The sequence below is a fragment of the Homarus americanus genome, unplaced genomic scaffold, assembly GCF_018991925.1.
Source record: "Homarus americanus isolate GMGI-L3 unplaced genomic scaffold, GMGI_Hamer_2.0 scaffold21496, whole genome shotgun sequence".
NCBI classification, from domain to species: Eukaryota; Metazoa; Arthropoda; class Malacostraca; order Decapoda; family Nephropidae; genus Homarus; species Homarus americanus.
The window spans coordinates 357435-382500 of NW_024727201.1; the positions used below are offsets into that span (position 1 = coordinate 357435).

General features: G+C 56.3%; 2 protein-coding genes across 2 annotated transcripts; both read right to left on the reverse strand.

The window, feature by feature from the left end:
• Nucleotides 1-1604: 1604 nt before the first annotated feature.
• On the reverse strand, nt 1605-2531 carry LOC121865807 (merozoite surface protein CMZ-8-like). The gene has a single exon (XM_042365370.1). The coding sequence runs from the start codon at nt 2529-2531 to the stop codon at nt 1605-1607; it is 927 nt and encodes a 308-aa protein (XP_042221304.1).
• A 230-nt stretch (nt 2532-2761) lies between these two features.
• On the reverse strand, nt 2762-7207 carry LOC121865809 (extensin-like). Its single transcript, XM_042365371.1, has 3 exons — nt 7164-7207; nt 4641-5391; nt 2762-4249 (listed from the first exon to the last, which is right to left on the reverse strand). The coding sequence occupies exons 1-3, from the start codon at nt 7205-7207 to the stop codon at nt 2762-2764; spliced, it is 2283 nt and encodes a 760-aa protein (XP_042221305.1).
• Nucleotides 7208-25066: the final 17859 nt, after the last annotated feature.

Here is a 25066-nt window from a genome sequence, read left to right on the forward strand (position 1 = left end):
TCTTGGTGTAATGGTTGCAATCACCACCTAACCTAACCTAACCTAACCTATCCTAACCTAACCTAACCTATCCTAACCTAACCTAACCCAACCACACACACCAACCTACCCAACCCAACCTATCCCAACCCAACTATCCAACCCAACCAACCTATCCCAACCCAACCCATCCCAACTCATCACCCAACCCAACCTAACCTCAACCTCCCAACATAATATAATAATCTTTCCTCCAGTACATGAAACGGCCAATTGTGGTGAGGGCGTGGGAGGGCGTGACGTCGGTTGTGAAGGCGGTGACGTCGGTGTAGAGGCTGTGACATCGGTGGCGGTGACGTCAGGGGTGATGGCGGTCACGTCGGGGTGGCAGTGACGTCGGGGTAGTAGGGACGTCGGTTGTGAAGGCGATAAAGTCAGGAGTGATGGTGGCGGTGACGTCGGTGATGGTGACGTTGGGGTCATGGCGGTGACGTAGGGAGTGATGGCGGTGAAGTCGACAGTGATGGCGGTGACGTAGGGAGTGATGGCGGTGACGTGGGGTGATGGCGGTGACGTAGGGAGTGGATGGCGGTGACGTGGGGAGTGATGGCGGTGACGTAGGGGTGATGGCGGTCGGCAGTGATGGCGGTGACGTAGGGAGTGATGGCGGTGACGTCGACAGTGATGCGGTGACGTAGGGAGTGATGGCGGTGACGTCGGCAGTGTTGGCGGTTCGTCGGCAGTGATGGCGGTGACGTCGGCGTGATGGCGGTGACGTCGGCAGTGATGGCGGTGACGTAGGGAGTGATGGCGGTGACGTAGGAGTGATGGCGGTGAAGTCGACAGTGATGGCGGTGACGTCGGCAGTGATGGCGGTGACGTAGGAAGTGATGGCGGTGAAGTCGACAGTGATGGCGGTGACGTGGGGTGATGGCGGTGACGTCGGCGGCGGTGATGCGGTGACGTGAGGAGTGATGGCGGTGACGTAGAAGTGATGGCGGTGAAGTCGACAGTGATGGCGGTGACGTAGGAAGTGATGGCGGTGACGTCGGCAGTGATGGCGGTGTGACGTCGGCAGTGATGGCGGTGACGTAGAGTGATGGCGGTGAAGTCGACAGTGATGGCGGTGACGTCGGCAGTGATGGCGGTGACGTAGGAAGTGATGGCGGTGAAGTCGGCAGTGATGGCGGTGACGTAGGAAGTGATGGCGGTGACGTCGGCAGTGATGGCGGTGACGTAGGGGTGATGGCGGTGACGTCGGCAGTGATGGCGGTGACGTAGGCAGTGATGGCGGTGACGTAGAAGTGATGGCGGTGACGTCGGCAGTGATGGCGGTGACGTCGGCAGTGATGCGGTGACGTCGGCAGTGATGCGGTGACGTCGGCAGTGATGGCGGTGACGTCGGCAGTGATGGCGGTGACGTAGGAGTGATGGCGGTGACGTCAGCAATGGCGGTGACGTAGGGAGTGATGGCGGTGACGTAGGGAGTGATTACGGTGACGTAGGAGTTATGCGGTGACGTCGACAGTGATGGCGGTGACGTGGAATGATGCGGTGAAGTGACAGTGATGGCGGTGACGTAGAGTGATGCGGTGACGTAGGAGTGATGGCGGTGACGTAGGGAGTTATGAGGTATGCGGTGATGGCGGTGACGTAGGGAGTGATGGCGGTGACGTCGGCAGTGATGGCGGTGACGTAGGGTGATGGCGGTGACGTAGGGAGTGATGGCGGTGACGTAAGGGGTGATGGCGGTGACGTCGGCGTGATGGCGGTGACGTCGGCGTGATGGCGGTGACGTAGGGGAGTGATGGCGGTGACGTCGGCAGTGATGGCGGTGACGTAGGAAGTGATGGCGGTGACGTCGGCAGTGATGGCGGTGACGTAGGGAGTGATGGCGGTGACGTCGGCAGTGATGGCGGTGACGTGGGGAGTGATGGCGGTGACGTAGGGTGATGGCGGTGACGTCGGCAGTGATGGCGGTGAAGTCGGAAGTGATGGCGGTAACGTCGGCAGTGGTGGCGGTGACGTCGGGAGTAGTGGCGGTGACGTCGGGAGTGGTGGCGGTGACGTCGGGAGTGGTGGAGGTGACGCGGCGGGATGGCGGTGACGTCGGGTGAAGGCGGTAACGTCGGGAGTGATGGCGGGACGTCGGCAGTGGTGGCGGTGATGTCGGCGTGATGGCGGTGACGGCGGTGAAGTCGGGTTATGGCGGTGACGTCGGCAGTGGTGGCGGTGACGTCGGCAGTGGTGGCGGTGATGTCGGCAGTGATAGCGGTGACGGCGGTGAAGTCGGAATTATGGCGGTGATGTATGGGTGATGGCGGTGACGTCGGGGTGATGGCGGTGACGGAGGGTGATGGCGGTGACGGAGGAGGTGATGGCGGTGACGTCGGGAGTGATGGCGGTGACGTCGGGGTGATGGCGGTGACGGAGGAGGTGATGGCGGTGACGTCGAGTGATGGCGGTGACGTAGGGTGATGGCGGTGACGGAAGAGGTGATGGCGGTGACGTCGTGGTGATGGCGGTGACGTCGGGGTGATGGCGGTGAACATCCGGGTGATGGCAGTGACGGCGGGAGTAATGGCGGTGATCGTGAGTGATGGGCAGAATGGCTAGACGTCGGAAGGATGGCTGTGACGTCGAGAGTGATGGCGGTGACGTCGGATAAGCTGACGCCGAGAGTCATGGCGGTGACGTCGGGAGGATGGCTGACGTCGGGAGGATGAGACGGTGACGTCGGCAGTGATGGCGGTGACGCCGCGGTGATGGCGGTGACGTCGAGTCAGGTGACGGGGTGACGAGTGAAGTCGAGTTGGCAGACGTCAGGAGTGATGCCGGTGACGTCGGGAGAGATGGAGACGTCGGGATTGATGGCGGTGACGGAGAGGATGGCAGAGTGATGTGACGTCGGGATCGATGGCGGTGAAGTCAGAGTGTTGGCTGACGTCGGGGAGCAGGTGACGGGAGTGTTGGCGGTGACGTCGGGAGGTTGCGGTGACGTCGGGAGTGATGGCGGTGACGTCGGGAGTGTTGGCGGTGACGTCGGGGTTTGCTGACGCGGGAATGATGGCATTAGTGTTGGCGGTGACGCCGGATTGATGGAGCAGTCGGGCTGGCGAGGCGTGTTGGCGGTGTCGGGGTGTTGGCGGTGACGTCGGGTGATGGCGGTGACGTCAATGATGGCAGGTGACGTCGGGAGGATGGCGGTAGTCGGGGATGGCGGAAGTCGGGTGATGGCGGTGACGAGTGATGGCGGTGACGTCGGGATTGACGGTGACGGAGGAGGTGATGGCAGTAGTGATGGCGGTGACGTCGGGAGGATGGCGGTGACAAGTGATGGCGGGTGACGAGGGGTGATGGCGGTGACGTCGGGAGTGATGGCGGTGAAGTCGGGAGGATGGCGGTGACGTATGGATGATGGCGGTGACGTCCAGAGTGATGGCAGTAGTGTTGCGGTGACGTCGGGAGTGATGGCGGTGAAGTCGGGAGTGATGGCTGACGCAGGGGATGATGGCGGTGACGTAGGGGTGGGCGGTGACGTCGGGAGGATGGCGGTGAAGTCAGTGATGGCAGACGTGGGATGATGGCGGTGACGTCCAGAGGATGGCAGGTGTTGCGGTGACGTCGGGAGGATGGCGGTGACGTAGGGGTGATGGCGGTAGTCGAGTGATGGCGGACGTAGGGGTGATGGCGGTGACGTCGGGAGGATGGCGGTGGTCGAGGAGGGCGGTGAAGCCGAGTGATGGCGGTGACGTAGGTGATGGCGGTGACGTCGGAGTGGCGGTGAAGCCGGAGTGATGGCGGTGACGGCGATGATGGCGACGTGAGGGGATAGGTGACGTCGGAGGATGAGAAGTCGAGTGATGGGAAGTCGGGAGATGGCGGTGACGTAGGGTATAGTGATGGCGGTGACGTCGGAGATGGCGGTGAAGTCGGGAGTGATGGCGGTGAAGTCGGGGTGATGGCGGTGACGTAGGGGGTGATGGCGGTGACGAATGATGGCAGTAGTATTGGTGGTGACGTCGGAGTGATGGCGGATGTCGCGGGATGATAATGATGGCGGTGACGTCGGGAGTGATGGCGGTGACGTCGGGGGTGATGGCGGTGAAGTAGGGGTGATGGCGGTGACGTAGGGGGTGATGGCGGTGGACGGGGGGTGATGGCAGTATTGGTGGTGACGGGAGTGATGGCGGTGATGTCGAAGTGATGGCGGGTGATGGCGGTGACGTCGGCAGTGATGCCAGTGAGGTCGGAAAGATGGCGGTGACGTCTGAGTGATGGCGGTGAACCTGGGAGTGATGGCACTAGCGATGGCGGTGACGTCGGGAGGATGGCGGTGACTGTCGGGAGTGATGGCGGTGACGTCGGGAGTGATGGCGGTGAAGTCGGGAGTGATGGCGGTGACGTCGGCAGTGATGGCAGGAGGTCGGGAAGATGGCGGTGACGTCGAGTGATGGTAGTAGTGATGGCGGTGAAGTCGGGGTGATGGCGATGACGTCGGGAGGATGGTAGTAGTGATGGCGGTGAAGTCGGGGAATGATGGCGGTGACGTCGGAGTGATGGCGGTGATAGGGGTGATGGCGGTGACGTCGGGAGTGTTGATAGTGACGTCGGTAGTGATGGTGAGTTGTGTTGGTGGTCAGGAGTGATGTGGCGGTGACGTCAGGAGTTTTAGCGGTGGCGTCGGGGGTGTGGAGGTGTTGTCGGGGGGTTTTGGCGGTGACGTCGGGAGTTTTGGCGGTGTCGTCGGGGGTTTTGGCGGTGACGTCGGGGGTTTTGGCGGTGAAGTCGGGTTTTGGCGGTGACGTCGGGGGTTTTGGCGGTGACGTCGGGAGTTTTGGCGGTGGCGTCGGGGTTTTGGCTGTGGCGTCGGGGGTTTGGCGGTGTCGTCGGGGTTTTGGCGGTGACGTCGGAGTTTTGGCGGTGAAGTCGGGGGTTTTGGCGGTGACGTCGGGGGTTTTGGCGGTGACGTCGGGGTTTGTGGTGACGTCGGGAGTTTTAGCGGTGGCGTCGGGGTTTGGCGGTGACGTCGTCGTGACGTCGGGGTTTTGGCGGTGACGTCGGGGGTTTTGGCGGTGGTCGGGTTTGGCGTAACGTCGGGGATTTTGGCGGTGACGTCGGAGTTGTGGTAGTGACGTCGGTTTGGGCGTGACGTCGGTTGGGCGTGACGTCGGGGTTTTAGCGGTTACGCCGGGTTTTGGCAGTGACATCGGGGGTTTTAGCAGTGACGTCTTTGGTGGAGGCGGTGACGTCGGGAGTGATGGTTGTGAAATCGTTAGTGATGGCGATGAAGTCGAGGCGGAGAAGTCGGGAGATATGGTGGTGAGGTCGGGGGTGATGGCGGTGAAGTCGTGAGTGATGGCAGTGAAGTCGGGAATGGTGGCGTTGAAGCGGGAGTGATAGCAGTGATGTCTGGAAGGATGGTTGTGAAGTCGTGAGGTATTTATAGTGGTGACGTCTGGAATAATGGTGGTGATATCGGGGTGACGTCACCATGAAGCAATTGGACCATTATTATTTATTATATACGTTAACACATAGATATAGGAGCAGACAAGAACATAAGCAAACAAGTGGACGACACTAAAATAGGGCGTGTAATTAAATCTGACGAGGACTCAGCAAAACTACAGGAAGATCTAAACAAATTTATCGCATAGTCTGATAAATGACAGATGAAATTCAATGTGGACAAATGTAAACAGAGAATCCAGATACCAGGTGAACAACGATGTTATAGAGAAATACCGACTGTGAGAAAGATTTAGGGGTAATGATAAGTAGAAATCTTAAACCAAGACAACAATGCTCGAAACAAGGCTAATAAAGTACTTGGGTTCATACAAAGGAGTGTTAGTTACAAGACTAGCGAGGTCATCCTAAAACAATTTCTTGCGCTTGTGAGACCTTACCTGGATTACGCGGTTCAGTTCTGGTCACCCAACTGCAGAATGGATATAGAATCCCAAGAAAGTATTCAGAGGAGAATGACAAGACTAATCCCGGGCATTAGGAACCTTGAGTACAGAGACAGGTTAAAGCATCTTAATTTGCACTCCCTCGAGACGAGTGAGGGGCGATATGATCGAGGTGTGTACATGGAAGTCAAGGCTAAACAAAGGTGATATAACAAAGGTACTCAAACTATCCAACCAGGAGCGACACTGTAACAATAGTTTAAAATAAGACAAATTTAGATTTAAGCGCGAGATAGGTAAACATGGTTTGGAAATAGAGTAACGGATTAGTGGAAAAAGTTGCCAAACATCATCATTAACTCGAACACACTGGATAGCTTCAAACATACTGTAGGTTGGATGGATATATGAGTGATAGGGGTTGGGTGTAAATGGGACTGGCCAGTATGGGTCAATTGGCCCGCTGCAGATTCCTCCATTCTTATGTTGACGGAAGTCGGGGATAATGGCGTTGAAGTCGGGAATGATGGCGGTGAAGTCGGGGGTGATGGCGGTTATAGTGATAGTGTCGCATTACAGGCAGGTTGTAGTGACAGGCGGGTGTATGATGATAGGCGAGGTGTAGTGACAGACAGGGTATAGTGACATGTAGGGTGTAGTGACAGACGGTGTGTAGTGACGCAGAGTACAGACAACACTGTTCTCTAGTACCCCTCACTGGTAACACTCATCCAGTAAATAATTTATTTATTTATTACTTGGCAACATTTTTGGTTTACTAAGTGTTGCCATCTCTGAATACTCGACTTATTTATTTATTAATTATTCCCGTGTGTGTGTGTGTGTGTGTGTGTGTGTGTGTGTGTGTGTGTGTGTGTGTGTGTGTGTGTGTGTGTGTATTACCTATCTCGCGCCTAAATCTAAATTCTCTCGTGTAAACCATCGTTACGAGTTCGCTCGGTTGGATAGTTTAAGTACCTTAGTTACATCACCTGTATTTAACTCAGACTTACATTCATACACTTGGATCATATCGCCCCTCACTCTACGTCTCTCGGGAAAATGTTGATTAAACTCTGAATACTGACTTATTTATTTATTAACATATTCCTGTGTGTGTGTGTGTGTGTGTGTGTGTGTGTGTGTGTGTGTGTGTGTGTGTGTGTTAACCTATCTCGCGCCTAAATCTAAATTATTATCCTCGTGTAAACCATCAGCCATGAGTCTGCCCTGGTTGATAGTTTGGCACCTTAGTTACATTCTCACCTTTGTTTAACCCAGACTTCATATCTGCTGGATTCTGGACTCATATCGCCCTCAATTTACGCCGTCTCCGGAAAATGTTGATTAACTGAAAGTTAATCTGTCTCTATACCGAAGGTTCCTAATGCCCGGGATCAGCTCTGTGTTCCTGGGTTCAGACTGGAAGTGTTCCTAATGCCCGGGATCAGCTCTGTGTTCCTCTGTATACTGAAGGTTCCTAATGCCCGGATCAGCTCTGTGTTCCTTCAGAGCACTGAAGGTTCCTAATGCCCGATCAGCTCTCTGTGTTCCTGGTTCGTGTGACTGAAGGTTCCTTAAATGCCCGACCGCCTCTTGTGTTCCTGTCTGTGCACTGAAGGTTCCTTGCAATGCCCGGGACTGGCTCTTGTGTTCCTCTCTGTGTACTGAAGGTTCCTAATGCCCGATCAGCTCTGTGTTCTCCTGTATGTTACCGAAGGTTCCTAATGCCCAGGATCAGCTCTGTGTTCTCTGTATACTGAAGGGTTCCTAATGCCCTGGATCAGCTCTGTGTTCCTCTCTGTGAATTGAAGGCCCCAATGCCCGGGATCAGCTCTGTGTTCCTCTCTTTGTATACTGAAGGTTCCGGCCGCCCCAGGATCAGTTTCTGTGTTCCTCTCTGTGTACTGAAGGTTCTTAATGCCCGGATCAGCTCTTGTGTTCCTCTCTCTGTGTACTGAAGGTTCCTTTAATGCCCGGGATCAGCTTCCAGGTTCTCTCTCTGTGTACTGAAGGCCCACCCAGATCAGCTCTGCGTTCTCTCTGTATACCTAGAAGGTTCCGTAATGCCCCGGATCGCCTCGTTCTCTCTGTGTGACTGAAGGTTCCTAATGCCCGGGATCAGCTCTCAGGTTCCTTCTGTGTACTGAAGGTTCGCAATGCCCGGATCAGCTCTGTGTTCCTCTGTGTACTGAAGGTTCCTAATGCCCGGACTGGCTCTGTGTTCCCTGTAGCACTGAAGGTTCCTAATGCCCGGGACTGGCTCTTGTGTCTCTGTATACTGAAGGTTCCCACTGCCCGGGATCAGCTCTCAGTTCTCTCTGTAGCACTGAAGGTTCCCAATGCCCGGGATCAGCTCTGTGTTCCTCTGTGTACTGAAGGTTCCTAATGCCCGACTGGCCTGTGTTCCTCTGTGTACTGAAGGTTCCTGCCCGATCAGCTCTTGTGTTCTCTCTGTGACTGAAGGTTCCCAATGCCCGGGATCAGCTCTGTGTCTTCTGTGTGGTACCGAAGGTTCCCAATGCCCGGACTGGCTCTGTGTTCTCCCCTGTGTACCGAAGGTTCCTAATGCCCCGATCAAATTTGTGTTCTCTCTGTATACCGAAGGTTCACGCCCGGGATCAGCTCTTGTGTTCTCGTGCACTGAAGGTTCCAATGCCCGGATCAGCTCTGTGTTCTGTTCGTGTACTGAAGGTTCCCTAATGCCCTGATCAGCTCTGTGTTCCTTCTGTATACTGAAGGTTCCTAATGCCCGGGGTCAGCTCTGTGTCTCTCAGTACTGAAGGTTCCCAATGCCCTGGATCAGCTCTGGTGTTCTCTGCATACTGAAGGTTCCTAATGCCCCTGATCAGCTCTGTGTTCCTCTGTACACCGAAGGTTCCTAATGCCCCGGATCATTTCTGTGTCTCTCTGTATACCGAAGGTTCCTAATGCCCTGGATCAGCTCTCTGTGTTCCTCTCTGTATACTGGAAGGTCTCAATGCCCTGGATCAGCTCTGTGTTCCTCTCTGTATACTGAAGCTGGTTCCAATTGCCCTGGATCAGCTCTGTGTTCCTCTCTGTATACTGAAGGTTCCTAATGCCCGGGATCAGCTCTGTGTTCTCTGTGTACTGAAGGTTCCTCAATGCCCTGGATCAGTTTGTGTTCTCTCTGTATACTGAAGGTTCCTAATGCCCGGACCAGCTCTCTGTGTTCCTTCTCTGTATATCGAAGGTTCCTAATGCCCTGGATCAGCTTCTTGTGTTCTTTCCTCTGTATACTGAAGGTTCCTAATGCCCTGGATCAAATGCCTCTGTTCTCTGTATACTGAAGGTTCCTTTAATGCCCTGGATCAGCTTCCAGGTTCCTTCTGTATACTGAAGGTTCCCAATGCCCGGGATCAGCTCTCTTGTAGCCTCCTCAGGTGACTCGAAGGTTCCTTTACCGTCGATCAGTTTGTGTTCCTCTCTCTGTATACTGAAGGTTCCTAATGCCCGATCAGCCTCTGTGTTCCTTTCTCTGTATACTGAAGGTTCCGTAATGCCCTGGATCAGCTCTGTGTTCTCTGTATACTGAAGGTTCCTAATGCCCTTGGATCACTGAAGCTCTTGTGTTCCTCTCTGTGTACTGAAGGTTCCCAATGCCCGGGATCAGCTCTTGTGTGTTCTCTGTATACTGAAGGTTCCAATGCCCTGGATCAGCTCTTGTGTTCTCTCTCTGTATACTGAAGGTTCCAATGCCCTGGATCAGCTCTGTTCTCTGTGTACTGAAGGTTCCTAATGCCCGGGATCAGCTCTGTGTTCCTCTGTATACTGAAGGTTCCTAGTGCCCGGGATCAGCTCTGTGTTCCTCTCTGTGTACTGAAGGTTCCTAATGCCCGGGATCAGCTCTGTGTTCCTCTCTGTGTACTGAAGGTTCCTAATGCCCGGGATCAGCTCTGTGTTCCTCTCTGTATACTGAAGGTTCCTAATGCCCGGGATCAGCTCTGTGTTCCTCTCTGTATACTGAAGGTTCCTAATGCCCGGGATCAGCTCTGTGTTCCTCTCTGTGTACTGAAGGTTCCTAATGCCCGGGATCAGCTCTGTGTTCCTGTCTGTATACTGAAGGTTCCTAATGCCCGGGATCAGCTCTGTGTTCCTCTCTGTATACTGAAGGTTCCTAATGCCCAGGATCAGCTCTGTGTTCCTCTCTGTATACTGAAGGTTCCTAATGCCCTGGATCAGCTCTGTGTTCCTCTCTGTGTACTGAAGGTTCCTAATGCCCGGGATCAGCTCTGTGTTCCTCTCTGTATACTGAAGGTTCCTAATGCCCGGGATCAGCTCTGTGTTCCTCTCTGTGTACTGAAGGTTCCTAATGCCCGGGATCAGCTCTGTGTTCCTCTCTGTGTACTGAAGGTTCCTAATGCCCGGGATCAGCTCTGTGTTCCTGTTGTTAATGTTGCTGGGACACTTTACGCCCATCCTATAGTGCGCTGACCAAGACTGAACCCCGTAATGCAAGTGACGGCTGACTTATGCCACATATAGATGTGAAGTAACACTGCTGCTCCTTTAAAGTAACACTGTGAAGTAACACTGCTGCTCCTCTAAAGTAACACTGCTGCTCCTTTAAAGTAACACTGTGAAGTAACACTGCTGTTCCTCTAAAGTAACACTGCTGCTCCTTTAAAGTAACACTGTGAAGTAACACTGCTGTTCCTCTAAAGTAACACTGCTGCTCCTTTAAAGTAACAGTGCTGCGCGTTTAAACCCCATTACTAACACACTATTAGCCTATTTGATATAGAATTTGGGGGCATTTTATTATTTATTTTTTTATGTTAAGGACCTCCATTGTCCAGTGTGTTAGTACAGGTCAGCAAAGTACCTAACCTAACCTAAACCATCCTATCCTATACCAACCAACTCTAACCTAACCTAACCTAACCTAACCTAACCTAACCTAACCTAACCTAACACAACCAACCTAACCTAACCCTCAACCTACCCAACCCAACCCAACCTAACCTCAACCTAACCTAACCTAACCTAACCTAACCAACCCTATAACCCTACCTAACCCAACCCTAACCTAACCTAACCTAAACCTAACCTAACTCAACCTCAAAACCCAAACCTTACTCATACGAGGTTTTATAAACATACAGTTGCTGTCATCATCAGAGAGAGAGTAAGACAGACAGAGAGACAGAGAGACAGATCCCTCCCGTATAATGATTACCGTCAACCAGGGTACAGTAACAGTAGTGATGGCAGCTCTTACGGCAGTATCTTTCAACTTTCCTTATAACGTTATATTTGTGGTCCAGCGGCCGGCTTATTTGCTTGTGGTAACGTGTTCTGCTGGGTGGTGGAGGTGTGTGGTGGTGGAGGTGTGTAGTGGGAGGCTTGTGGTGGAGGTGTGTGGGAGTGGTGTGTGTGGTGGAGGTGTGTGTAGTGGTGTGGTGGAGGTTTGTGGTGGTGGAGGTGTAGTGGTGGTGTGGTGGTGGAGGTGTGGTGGTGGAGTGTGTGTGGGAGGTGTGTGGTGGTGGAGGAGGGAGATTGGTGGAGGTGTGGTAGATTATGATGGGTGGTGGTTGTAATGGTAGTAGTTTCACACACACACACACACACACACACACACATTCACCCTCCCTCCTTCACTCACTCCCTAAGATTCACTATTATCTCCTTCTCCTCCTTCTCTCCTCCTCCTATTCCTTCTTCTCCTCCTCTTCTCCTTCTACTGTACTCCTCTTCTTCCTCTCCTCCTCCTCCTCTCATGGCTTCAACTACGTGGGCGTGTGGAGACGGGTAGTAGTGGGCGGTGTGGAGACAGAGGTACTATGGGCGTGTGGGGCAAGACTAGTGGGCGTGTGGAGACAGAGGTACTAGTGGGCGTGTGGAGACAGAGGTACTAGTGGGCGTGTGGAGACAGAGGTACTAGTGGGCGTGGAGACAGAGGTACTAGTGGGCGTGTGGAGACAGAGGTACTAGTGGGCGTGTGGAGACAGAGGTACTAGTGGGCGTGTGTGGAGACAGGTACTAGCGGGCGTGTGGAGACAGAGGTACTAGTGGGCGTGTGGAGACAGAGGTACTAGTGGGCGTGTGGAACAGTGGTACTAGCGGGCGTGTGGAGACAGAGATACTAGTGGGCGTGTGGAGACAGGTACTAGCGGGCGTGTGGAGACAGAGGTACTAGTGGGCGTGTGGAGACAGAGGTACTAGTGGACGTGTGGAGACAGTGGTACTAGCGGGCGTGTGGAGACAGAGGTACTAGTGGGCGGTGGAGACAGTGGTACTAGCGGGCGTGTGGAGACAGAGGTACTAGTGGGCGTGTGGAGACGGTACTAGTGGACGTGTGGAACAAGTACTAGTGGGCGTGGGAACAGAGGTACTAGTGGGCGTGTGGAGACAGTGGTACTAGTGGGCGTGTGGAGACAGAGGTACTAGCGGGCGTGTGGAGACAGAGGTACTAGTGGGCGTGTGGAGACAGTGGTACTAGTGGGCGTGTGGAGACAGAGGTACTAGTGGACGTGTGGAGACAGAGGTACTAGTGGGCGTGTGGAGACAGTGGTACTAGCAGGCGTGTGGAGACAGAGGTACTAGTGGGCGTGTGGAGACAGTGGTACTAGTGGGCGTGTGGAGACAGAGGTACTAGTGGACGTGTGGAGACAGAGGTACTAGTGGGCGTGTGGAGACAGTGGTACTAGTGGGCGTGAGAAAGGTACTAGTGGGCGTGTGGAGACAGGGTACTGCGGGCGTGTGGAGACAGAGGTACTAGTGGACGTGTGGAGACAGTGGTACTAGTGGGCGTGTGGAGACAGAGGTACTAGTGGACGTGTGGAGACAGTGGTACTAGCGGGCGTGTGGAGACAGAGGTACTAGGGGCGTGTGGAGACAGAGGTACTAGCGGCGTGTGGAGACAGAATATAGTGGGCGTGTGGAGACAGTGGACTAGTGGGCGTGGGGCAGAGGTACTAGTGGGCGTGTGGAGACAAGTACTGGGCGTGTGGAGACAGAGGTACTAGTGGGCGGTGGAGACAGTGGTACTAGCGGGCGTGTGGAGACAGTGGTACTAGCGGGCGTGTGAGACAGAGGTACTAGTGGGCGTGTGGAGACAGGTGCTAGCGGGCGTGTGGAGACAGTGGTACTAGTGGGCGTGTGGAGACGGTAGTAGTGGACGTGTGGAGACAGAGGTACTAGTGGGCGTGGAGACGGGTAGTAGTGGACGTGTGGAGACAGGTACTAGTGGGCGTGCGGAGAGAGGATGGTGGGCGGTACTCTCGCATGACACCTCTGGGACACCCACTATTGATACTATTGGTTTCCGGTACATTTTACGCAAGTTTGGGATTGCATGACTGTCGAATGTGGCCCGTGGCTTATGTTGGACCGCTGGACCACCCCGATGTAACCAGTGTCCACCCACCCACCCACCCACCCATCTCACTGTCGTCCAACCCGCCGCCCATACTATCGTCCACCCACCGCCCATACTGTCATCCACCCGCCGCCCATACTATCATCCACCCGCCGCCCATACTATCATCCACCCACCGCCCATACTGTCGTCCACCCACCGCCCATACTATCATCCACCCGCCGCCCATACTATCATCCACCCGCCGCCCATACTGTCGTCCACCCACCGCCTTATGTCATCCACCAGCCGCCCATACTATCATCCACCCGCCGCCCATACTGTCATCCACCTGCCGCCCATATTGTCATCCACCCGCCGCCCATACTATCATCCACATTGTTAGTCTCCATCCACGTTCCTCTTTCTTCCCATTCCACCCACACACCCTATTTATATCCACTGGACCCAGAGAGGCTACACCCACCACTACACCCTGACATAGTAGTAGTAGTAGTAGTAGTAAAGGTATACTTGTGGGGTAGTGGTAGTAACAGTAGTAATATTATAAGAGTATTGTTCACCCCGGGTTCCAACTACCACCCACCACCACCCACTCACCCGCCACCACCCACCACCCACCCACCACCACCGCCACCACCCTCCACCCACTACCACCCACCACTACCACCCACTACCACCCACCACCACCCACTACCCACCACCACCCACCATCACCCACCCACCACCACCAACCACCACCCACCACCCACCACCACCCACCACCACCACCCACCACCATCATCCCTAGGTGTGCGCATCATCCTCACCCACACAACCAAAGTTATGGAGCCACACGGTAATGGTATACCTCGCCTCACACATCCACCACAGTTCAATTAAAATTCATGCGCCGCGTGACGAACAGTTGTCTGGGAGCCGCGGGAGGACAGTGAAGGGCTGGTTCCGTCCGTCTTGGCCCTAATCACACACTACAACTATTTTTGCTTCAACTTTACTGCACAAATGACATACATAGTTGACGGTAGTGAAGTAGGAGGGGTGAGGGCAATACGTCTGCCTCATCGATTGTCAATAGGATGTATTATGTATCCTTATGCGTGAGGTGATGGCCAGGACGGGCGGGCGGGCGGAGGTTGGTAGGTAGAGAGGTCCAGGAAGATAAGTGAGGAAGAAATGGTGAGAGCAGCGCATAGTACTACTACTACTACTACTACTACTACTACTACTACTACTACTACTACTACTACTACTATCACTACTACTACTACTACACACCATCATCTCACACAACAACCATCAGTCGTAATAGGGCTGTTAGCAAGAGGCACTAATAAAAATGCTTCAGTTAAGGTCAGTTTGAGGCCATTATGACAGGGGGGCAATTAGTACTGGTGTCTCCCTCCACCTGCTGTGTCTCCCTCCACCTGCTGTGTCTTCCTCCACCTGCTGTGTCTCCCTCCACCTGCTGTGTCTTCCTCCACCTGCTGTGTCTCCCTCCACCTGCTGTGTCTTCTCCCTCCACCTGCTGTCTTCCTCCACCTGCTGTGTCTTCCCTCCACCTGCTGTGTCTTCCCTCCACCTGCTGTGCCTCCCTGCTGTGTCCCTCCACCTGCTGTGTCTCCTCCACCTGCTGTGTCTCCTCCACCTGCTGTGTCCTACTCCACCTGCTGTGTCTCCCTCCACCTGCTGTGTCTTCCTCCACCTGCTGTGTCTTCCTCCACCTGCTGTCTCTCCTCCACCTGCTGTGTCTTCCTCCACCTGCTGTGTCTTCCCTCCACCTGCTGTGTCTTCCTCCACCTGCTGTGTCTTCCTCCACCTGCTGTGTCTTCCTCCACCTGCTGTGTCTTCCTCCACCTGCTGTGTCTCCCTCCACCTGCTGTGTCTTCCCTCCACCTGCTGTGTCTTCCTCCACCTGCTGTGTCCTACTCCACCTGCTGTGTCTCCTCCACCTGCTGTGTCTTCCTCCATCTGCTGTGTCTTCCTCCACCTGCTGTGTCTTCCTCCACCTGCTGTGTCTTCCCTCCACCTGCTGGCCTCCTCCACCTGCTGTGTCTTCCTCCACCTGCTGTGTCTTCCCTCCACCTGCTGTGTCTTCCTCCACCTGCTGTGTCCTACTCCACCTGCTGTGTCTCCCTCCACCTGCTGTGTCTTCCTCCACCTGCTGTGTCTCTTCCCTCCACCTGCTGTGTCTTCCTCCATCTGCTGTGTCTTCCACCTGCTCTCCCTCCACCTGCTGTGTCTTCCTCCACCTGCTGTCTCCCTCCACCTGCTGTGTCTTCTCCACCTGCTGTGCCTCCTCCACCTGCTGTGTCTTCCTCCACCTGCTGTGTCTTCCCTCCACCTGCTGTGTCTCCTCCACCTGCTGTGTCTCCTCCACCTGCTGTGTCTTCCTCCACCTGCTGTGTCTTCCTCCACCTGCTGTGTCTTCCTCCACCTGCTGTGTCCTCCTCCACCTGCTGTGTCTCCCTCCACCTGCTGTGTCTTCCTCCACCTGTGTGTCTTCTCCACCTGCTGTGTCTCCTCCACCTGCTGTGTCTCCCCTCCACCTGCTGTGTCTCCTCCACCTGCTGTGTCTTCCCTCCACCTGCTGTGTCTTCCTCCACCTGCTGTGTCTCCCTCCACCTGCTGTGTCTCCCTCCACCTGCTGTGTCTCCTCCACCTGCTGTGTCTCTCCTCCACCTGCTGTGTCTCCTCCACCTGCTGTGTCTTCCTCCACCTGCTGTGTCTTCCTCCACCTGCTGTGTCTTCCTCCACCTGCTGTGTCTTCCTCCACCTGCTGTGTCTCCCCACCTGCTGTGTCTTCCTCCACCTGCTGTGTCTTCCTCCACCTGCTGTGTCTCTCCTCCACCTGCTGTGTCCCTACTCCACTGTCTTCTCCACCTGCTGTCTCCTCCACCTCTGTCTCCTCCACCTCTCTCCCTCCACCTGCTGTGTCTCCCTCCACCTGCTGTGTCTTCCCTCCACCTGCTGTGTCTTCCTCCACCTGCTGTGTCTTCCTCCACCTGCTGTGCTCCCTCTCTCCACCTGCTGTGTCTCCCTCCACCTGCTGTGTCTTCCTCCACCTGCTGTGTCTTCCTCCACCTGCTGTGTCCTACTCCACCTGCTGTGTCTCCCTCCACCTGCTGTGTCTTCCTCCATCTGTGTGTCTTCCTCCACCTGCCTCCACCTGCTGTGTCCCTCCACCTGGTCTCTCCCTCCACCTGCTGTGTCTTCCCTCCACCTGCTGTGTCTTCCTCCACCTGCTGTGTCTTCCTCCACCTGCTGTGTCCCACTCCACCTGCTGCTGTGTCTCCCTCCACCTGCTGTGTCTTCCTCCACCTGCTGTGTCTCCTCCACCTGCTGTGTCTCCCTCCACCTGCTGTGTCTCTCCTCCACCTGCTGTGTCTCCCTCCACCTGCTGTGTCTTCCCTCCACCTGCTGTGCTCCTCCACCTGCTGTGTCTTCCTCCACCTGCTGTGTCTCCTCCACCTGCTGTCCTCCTCCCCCCTCCACCTGCTGTGTCTTCCTCCACCTGCATGTCTTCCCTCCACCTGCTGTGTCTTCCTCCACCTGCTGTGTCTTCCTCCACCTGCTGTGTTCCTCCACCTGCTGTGTCTTCCTCCACCTGCTGTGCCCCCCCTCCACCTGCTGTGTCTCCCTCCACCTGCTGTGTCTTCCCCTCCACCTGCTGTGTCTCCCCTCCACCTGCTGTGTCTCCCTCCACCTGCTGTGTCTTCCCTCCACCTGCTGTGTCTCCTCCTGTGTCTCCTCCACCTGCTGTGTCTTCCTCCATCTGTCTCCTCCACCTGCTGTGTCTCCCTCCACCTGCTGTGTCTTCTCCACCTGCTGTGTCTCTTCCTCCACCTGCTGTCCCCCTCCACCTGCTGTGTCTTCCCTCCACCTGCTGTGTCTTCCTCCACCTCTCTCTGGTCTCTCCACCGCTGTGTCTCCCTCCACCTGCTGTGTCTCCCTCCACCTGCTGTGTCTCCTCCACCTGTCTCCTCCACCTGCTGTGCCCTCCACTGCTCCCCTCCACCTGCTGGTCTTCCTCCACCTGCTGTGTCTTCCTCCACCTGCTGTGTCTCCCTCCACCTGCTGTGTCTTCTCCTCCACCTGCTGTGTCTCCTCCACCTGCTGTGTCTCCCTCCACCTGCTGTGTCTCCCTCCACCTGCTGTGTCTTCCCTCCATCTGCTTGTGTCTCCCTCCACCTGCTGTGTCTCCCTCCACCTGCTGTGTTCTCCCTCCACCTGCGTCTCCCCTCTGTCTCCCTCCACCTGCCAGGCCCTCCACCTGCTGTGTCTTCCTCCACCTGCTGTGCTCCCTCCACCTGCTCCCTCCACCTGCTCCTCCACTGCTGTGTCCTCCACTGCTGTGTCTCCCTCCACCTGCTGTGTCTCCCTCCACCTGCTGTGTCTTCCTCCACCTGCTGTGTCTCCTCCACCTGCTGTGTCTTCCCTCCACCTGCTGTGTCTCCCCTCCACCTGCTGTGTCTCCCTCCACCTGTGTCTTCCCTCCACCTGCTGTGTCTTCCTCCACCTGCTGTGTCTCCTCCACCTGCTGTGCTCCCCTCCACCTGCTGTGTCTTCCTCCACCTGCTGCTCTCCTCCACCTGCTGTGTCTCCCTCCACCTGCTGTGTCTTCCCTCCACCTGCTGCTACTGCTGTCTCCCTCCACCTGCTGTGTCTTCCTCCACCTGCTGTGTCTCCCTCCACCTGCTGTGTCTCCTCCACCTGCTGTGTCTCCCCTCCACCTGCTGTGTCTTCTCTCCACCTGCTGTGTCTCCCTCCACCTGCTGTGTCTCCCTCCACCTGCTGTGTCTTCCTCCACCTGCTGTGTCTTCCCTCCACCTGCTGTGTCTCCCTCCACCTGCTGTGTCTCCCTCCTGCTGTGTCTTCCTCCACCTGCTGTGTCTTCCTCCACCTGCTGTGTCTCCCTCCACCTGCGCTCCCTCCACCTGCTGTGCCTCTCCACCTGCTGTGTCTCCCTCCACCTGCTGTGTCTTCCCTCCACCTGCTGTGTCTTCCCTCCATCTGCTGTGTCTCCTCCACCTGCTGTGTCCCCTCCACCCGTCTTCCTCCACTGCTGTGCTCCCTCCACCTGCTGTTCCCTCCACCTGCTGTGTCTTCCTCCACCTGCTGTGCTTCTCCACCTGCTGTGTCCCCTCCACCTGCTGTGTCTCCTCCACCTGCTGTGTCTCCTCCACCTGCTGTGTCTCCCTCCACCTGCTGTGTCTTCCTCCACCTGCTGTGTCTTCCCTCCACCTGCTGTGTCTTCCTCCACCTGCTGCTCCTCCACCTGCTGTGTCTTCCTCCACCTGCTGTGTCCTACTCCACCTGCTGTGTCTCCCTCCACCTGCTGTGTCTCCCCCACCTGCTGTGCCTCCATCTGTCTCCCTCCACCTGCTGTGTCTTCCCTCCACCTGCTGTGTCTTCCCTCCACCTGCTGTGTCTTCCCTCCACCTGCTGTGTCTCTCCTCCACCTGCTGTGTTCCTCCACCTGCTGTGTCTTCCTCCACCTGCTGTGTCCTCCCTCTCCACCTGCTGTGTCCTCCCTCCACCTGCTGTGTCTTCCTCCACCTGCTGTGTCTTCCTCCACCTGCGTCTTCCTCCACCTGCTGTGTCTTCCCCTCCACCTGCTGTGTCTTCTCCCTCCACCTGCTGTGTCCCCTCCACCTGCTGTGTCTTCCCTCCACCTGCTGTGTCTTCCTCCACCTGCTGTGTCTCCCCCTCCACCTGCTGTGTCTCCCTCCACCTGCTGTGTCTCCTCCACCTGCTGTGTCTTCCTCCACCTGCTGTGTCTCCCTCCACCTGCTGTGTCTTCCCTCCACCTGCTGTGTCTTCCCCCACCTGCTGTGTCTTCCTCCACCTGCTGTGTCTCCCTCCACCTGCTGTGTCTTCCTCCACCTGCTGTGTCTTCCTCCACCTGCTGTGTCTTCCCTCCACCTGCTGTGTCTTCTCTCCTCCACCTGCTGTGTCTTCCTCCACCTGCTGTGTCTCCCTCCACCTGCTGTGTCTTCCCTCCACCTGCTGTGTCTTCCTCCACCCGGTCTTCCTCCACCTGCTGTGTCCTCCCTCCACCTGCTGTGTCTCCCTCCACCTGCTGTGTCTCCCTCCACCTGCTGTGTCTCCCTCCATCTGCTGTGTCCTACTCCACCTGCCTGTCTCCCTTCACCTGCTGTGTCTTCCTCCACCTGCTGTGTCCTCCTCCACCTGCTGTGTCTCCCTCCACCTGCTGTGTCTCCCTCCACCTGCTGTGTCCCTCCATCCGTGTCTCCTCTCCACCTGCTGTGTCTTCCCTCCACCTGCTGTGTCTTCCTCCACCTGCTGTGTCTCTCCTCCACCTGCTGTGTCTCCCTCCACCTGCTGTGTCTCCTCCACCTGCTGTGTCTCCACTGCTGTGTCCCCTCTCGTCTCCCTTCACCTGCTGTGCCTCCTCCACCTGCTGTGTCCCCTCCACCTGCTGTGTCTTCCTCCACCTGCTGTGTCTTCCTCCACCTGCTGTGTCTTCCCTCCACCTGCTGTGTCTTCCCTCCACCTGCTGTGTCTCTCCTCCACCTGCTGTGTCTTCCTCCACCTGCTGTGTCTTCCCTCCACCTGCTGTGTCTTCTCCACCTGCTGTGTCTTCCTCCACCTGCTGTGTCTCCCTCCACCTGCTGTGTCTTCCCTCCACCTGCTGTGCTCCCTCTCACCTGCTGTGTCTTCCCTCCACCTGCTGTGTCTCCCTTCACCTGCTGTGTCTCCCCCTCCACCTGCTGTGTCTCCCCCCTCCACCTGCTGTGGTCTCTCCCCTCCACCTGCTGTGTCTCTCCACCTGCTGTCTCCTCCACCTGCTGTCTCCCCTCCATCCTGGTCCCACTCCACCTGCTGTGTCTCCCTTCACCTGCTGTGTCTTCTCCTCCACCTGCTGTGCTCCCTCCACCTGCTGTCTCCCTCCACCTGCTGTGTCTTCTCCTCCACCTGCTGTGTCTTCCTCCACCTGCTGTGTCCCTCCACCTGCTGTTCTCCTCCATCTGTGTCCCACTCCACCTGCTGTGTCTCCCTTCACCTGCTGTGTCTTCCTCCACCTGCTGTGTCCTTCCTCCACCTGCTGTGTCTCCACCTGCTGTGTCTCCCTCCACCTGCTGTGTCTCCCTCCACCTGCTGTGTCTTCTCTCCACCTGCTGTGTCTCCCCTTCACCTGCTGTGTCTTCCTCTCCACCTGCTGTGTCTCCCCTCACCTGCTGGGTCTCCTCCACCTGCTGTGTCTCCCTCCACCTGCTGTGCCTCTCTCCACCTGCTGTGTCTTCCTCCACCTGCTGTGTCTCCCTCCACCTGCTGTGTCTCCCTCCATCTGCTGTGTCTCACTCCACCTGCTGTGTCCCCCATCCTCCACCTGCTGTGTCTCCCCCTCCACCTGCTGTGTCTCCCTCCACCTGCTGTCTCCCTCCACCTGCTGTGTCTCTCCTCCACCTGCTGTGTCTTCTCCACCTGCTGCTCCCCCCTCCATCTGCTGTGTCCCACTCCACCTGCTGGTCTCCCTTCACCTGCTGTCCCACCTGCTGTGTCTCCTCCACCTGCAGCTCTCCTCCACCTGCTGTGTCCCACTCCACCTGCTGTGTCTTCCCTCCACCTGCTGTGTCTCCTCCACCTGCTGTGTCCCACTCCACCTGCTGTGTCTCCCTCCACCTGCTGTGTCTCCTCCACCTGCTGTGTCCCACTCCACCTGCTGTGTCTCTCCCTCCACCTGCTGTGTCTTCCTCCACCTGTGTCTCCTCTCACCTGCTGGCCTCCTCCACCTGCTGTGTCTCCCTCCACCTGCTGTGTTCTCCACCTGCTGTGTCCCACTCCACCTGCTGTGTCTCCCTCCACCTGCTGTGTCTCCCCCTCCACCCGGTCCCACTCCACCTGCTGTGCTCCTCCACCTGCTGTGTCTCCCCTCTCACCTGCTGTTCTCCCTCCACCTGTGTGTCTCCCTCCACCTGCTGTGTCTCTCCCTCCACCTGCTGTGTCTTCTCCACCTGCTGTGTCTTCCTCCACCTGCTGTGCCCTCCCTCCACCTGCTGTGTCTCCCTCCACCTGCCGTGTCTTCCCTCCACCTGCTGTGTCTTCCCTCCACCTGCTGTGTCTTCCCTCTCCACCTGCTGTGTCTCCTCCACCTGCTGTGCTCTCCTCCCACCTGCTGTGTCTTCCTCCACCTGCTGTGTCTTCCTCCACCTGCTGTGTCTTCCTCCACCTGCTGTGTCTCCCTCCATCTGCTGTGTCCTACTCCACCTGCTGTGTCTCCTTCACCTGCTGTGTCCTTCCTCCATCTACGGTCTTCCTCCACCTGCTGTGTCCCCTTCTCACCTGCTGTGTCCTCCACCTGCTTGTCTCCCTCCACCTGCTGTGTCTCCTCTCCACCTGCTGTGTCTCCCTCCACCTGCTATGTCTTCCTCCACCTGCTGTGCTCCCCCTCCACCTGCTGTGTCTCCTTCCACCTGCTGTGTCTTCCTCCACCTGCTGTGTCTTCTCCACCTGCTGTGTCTCCCTCACCGCTGTCTCCCCTCCACCTGTGTCTCCCCTTCCACCTGCTGTGTCTCTTCCTCCACCTGCTGTGTGTCTCTCCTCCACCTGCTGTGTCTTCTCCTCCACCTGCTGTGCTCCCTCCACCTGCTGTGTCTTCCCTCCACCTGCTGTGTCTCCTTCACCTGCTGTGTCCCACTCCACCTGCTGTGTTTCCTCCACCTGCTGTGTCCTCTGCACCTGCTGTGTCTCCACCACTGGCTGTGCCCTCCTTCACCCCACTGCCCCTCCTCTCCACCTGCTGTGCCCCTCCTTCACCTGCCAGCCCTCCTTCACCCGCTGTGCCCTCCCCTCCACCTGCTCTGCCCTCCTTCACCCGCTGTCCCCCTCCCTCCTTCACCTGCTGTGCCCCTCCTTCCACCTGCCAGCCTCCTCTCACCTGCTTAGCCCCTCCTCCACCTGCTGTGCCCTCCTTCACCTGCTGTGCCCCTCCTCCACCTGCTGTGCCCTCCTTCACCTGCTGTGCCCCTCCTTCACCTGCTGTGCCCTCCTCCACCTGCTGTGCCCTCCTCCACCTGTGCCCCTCCTCCACTGCTCTGCCCTCCTTCACCTGCTGTCCCTCCTTCACCTGCTGTGCCCCCTTCACCGCTGTCCCTCCTTCCACCTGCTGTGCCCTCCTCCACCTGCTGTGCCTCCTTCACCTGTTGTGCCCCTCCTCCACCTGCTGCCCTCCTTCACCTGCTGAGTCCCACTCAAACTAGTTCTAACGCCACGCTGTTTATTTTCCAGGATCAAGACTATCGAACTTGGGATGCCACTGGTGGAGCAAGTGTCGGGGAAGGCTGGCTCCTCCGCCCTCACCCCACACGGTCGAGTATCCATCCTGCCCCGGCACCCAGTCTTGGCCATATTAAAAACAAGATAGGTTGATATTAGAATACTGGCGCCGAGGTACCACCAGGACCCGGGTAGACAAGGCAATGATTTTACACACACACACACACATACACACACATACACGCACACACACAGAGACGCACACACACACCAATAGGGTGACGAATCTCTCAAATTCTCTCTCAGGAATTTGAAAACTCTACATTCCATTCTTAGATTATATACGACGACATGAGAACTTGGGAGTAAGAGTGAGTGAGAGTTTATAGAGGAGTCAATACAGGTGTACAGGTCGTGTCATGAAGCACCTGTACAGTCCCTGGCTGCCGTGAACAGTGCGTGGATGTGTGAGGGTTGAGAGAGGCGGCGCAGGTCACCCGAGGAGAGTTTAGTCATGTCTTGATTGCTGGAATTACAATCGACCGTCGCAATTGGCCCATCGACAACCAGCCTCAATCTCAAGTCGGTCCATCTAATTGAAAACTGCGGATGTCCACGTAGTCACCGATTTTAATATCTTGCTCCAAACTGCTGGGGCTCCCGATCAATGTCGCAGATGTGGCTAAACCAGCGCCCAACAGTGTATTAAAATTCAGATTAGCATATTAATTTCGTGGAATATCGAGTGGCCTTGTAGAAGATGGAGAGAGGAGGACGGAGAGATGTGGGTGAGGTAGGGAGGGAGGGTGACGGCTGTGAGGGGGCGGCCAGCCTTACTGTAGTCAGCGATGGTAATGTCAACACCGTGGCACCTCCTTACACACCACACAACTCTTCCCGAGAGTTTGTGTTTGGGTCAGAGGTGGGCGGGGAAGATGGCGGTGGCGGGGAAGAGGCGGTGGAGACGGCGGCGGTGTGGTCACCCACAACCTGAAGGTGGGCAAGACGTGGATAAATCTGGCAGGCATTAAGCGTGGGCGTCCCATATGAATATCCGTCTTGTGGGAGGGAGCGGAGGCATCCATCTCTCAGTAGAGCAGGTCATCCCTCTTCTCCGCCGCTCTCTAGTCACTCTATGTAAATTAAGAAGAAAATGGAGTGTAGTTGGTCGCCTGTGGCCGCTGGTCACACGCGTTCATGTTGTGTGTTACTCCCAGACACTTGTTGTTGTTGCTGTTGTTGTTGTTTGTACTTGAAGGATTTTGTGTGTGTGTGTCAGTCATCAGGTGTGTATCGTGTTATTGTTGCCGACAGCGTCAAGCTGCACCGTCAGCGGGAGCGGTGTACTGAGGCCGTGGGCAGTACTTCCCTGCCCCCTCTGTCCTCCCCACCAGCGTCGCCACCCCTTCTCTATGGAAATTTATGGCTTGAATGGCCTCTTGGAGTGGGTGTGCGGCCGGCCAACGGGACCACATTAGAGGCGGGGAGAGATTGGCTCGAGCGTTTTGTTACTGCGTCGGCCGCCCGCCTGAGGGACGAGGCCCCTGCCCCACCAGGAGTCCCTCGGCCTTCATTTACTGATCCTTACCTCCTGACCCTCACACACTGATGCCATCATGACACTCAGGGTGCCAGGGTGTCTTGTGTAAGAATGATGAGGTTGAAGAAGAGAGCAAAGTGGCACCTTCTGTCACCCCGACACACGGCACTAGTCACACAGCTCAACAAAAAAATAAAAAAAATAAATCTAGGAAATAAAAAAAATCTAAGCTATTTTATTTTGTTATGGACTGAGGGAGGTAGAAGGAGGCTGTGCCCTGACCTATACTGAAGCCAAAACATGCCAAGGGGTATCATGAGTCAACCAGGGCATCAGTCATGTGGTATCTCGAATGTAGGACGATTGGGCCAGGGAAGTTAGAACCTAACCTAACTACACACCGGTGAGTGAATGCTGTGGTAAGTAGTGGATGAAGGGGCAAGGAGTGGGTGAAGGGGCAAGGAGTGGGTGAAGGGGCAAGGAGTGGGTGAAGGGGCAAGAAGTGGTTAGAGGAGCAAGAAGTGGTTGGAGGGGCAAGAAGTGGTTGGAGGGGCAAGTAGTGGGTGAAGGGCAGTAGTGGATAGAAGGGGGCTAGGAGTGGGTGAAGGGGCAAGGAGTGGGTGAGGGGCAGAGTGGGTGAAGGGAACCCAAGTAGTGGATGAAGGGGCAAGGAGTGGGTGAAGGGGCAAGGAGTGGGTGAGGGGGCAAGGTGGGTGAAGGGGCAAGAAGGAGTGGGTGAAGGGGCAAGTAATGGGTGAAGGACAGAGTATTGGGTGAAGGGGGCAAGAAAGTGGTTGGAGGGCAAGTATTGGGTGATGGGGGCAAGTATTGGGTGAAGGGGCAAGTATTGAGTGAAGGGGGCGTGTTGGGTGAAGGGGCAAGAAGTGGTTGGAGGGGCAAGTAGTGGTTGGAGGGCAAGTTCTTCTCAGGTAATCACTTGTTCATCTCATTGTCTTCTGTGTGTGGGTGTGTGTTCCTCCGTTCCTTCCTCCTCTAAGCCTCCTCTTCTCAGGCCTCTTCTTCCTTCAAGGCCTCCTCTTCCTCTTC

Bases quoted from the DNA above. Each gene is read 5' to 3' on its own strand.
- LOC121865809 (XM_042365371.1), bottom strand. From the start codon at position 7,207: ATGAGTCCAGAATCCAGCAGATATGAAGTCTGGGTTAAACAAAG. The intron at 5,392-7,163 runs GTGAGAATGTAA...CCATCCTTCCAG, and splicing joins GAAGTCTGGGTTAAACAAAG to ACATCACTGCTATCACTCCC. The intron at 4,250-4,640 runs GTCACCGCCACA...GCCATCACTCAG, and splicing joins CCACCGCTAAAACTCCTGAC to ACGTCACCGCCATCTTTCCG.
- LOC121865807 (XM_042365370.1), bottom strand. From the start codon at position 2,531: ATGTTCACCGCCATCACCCCGACGTCACCGCCATCACCACGACGTCAC.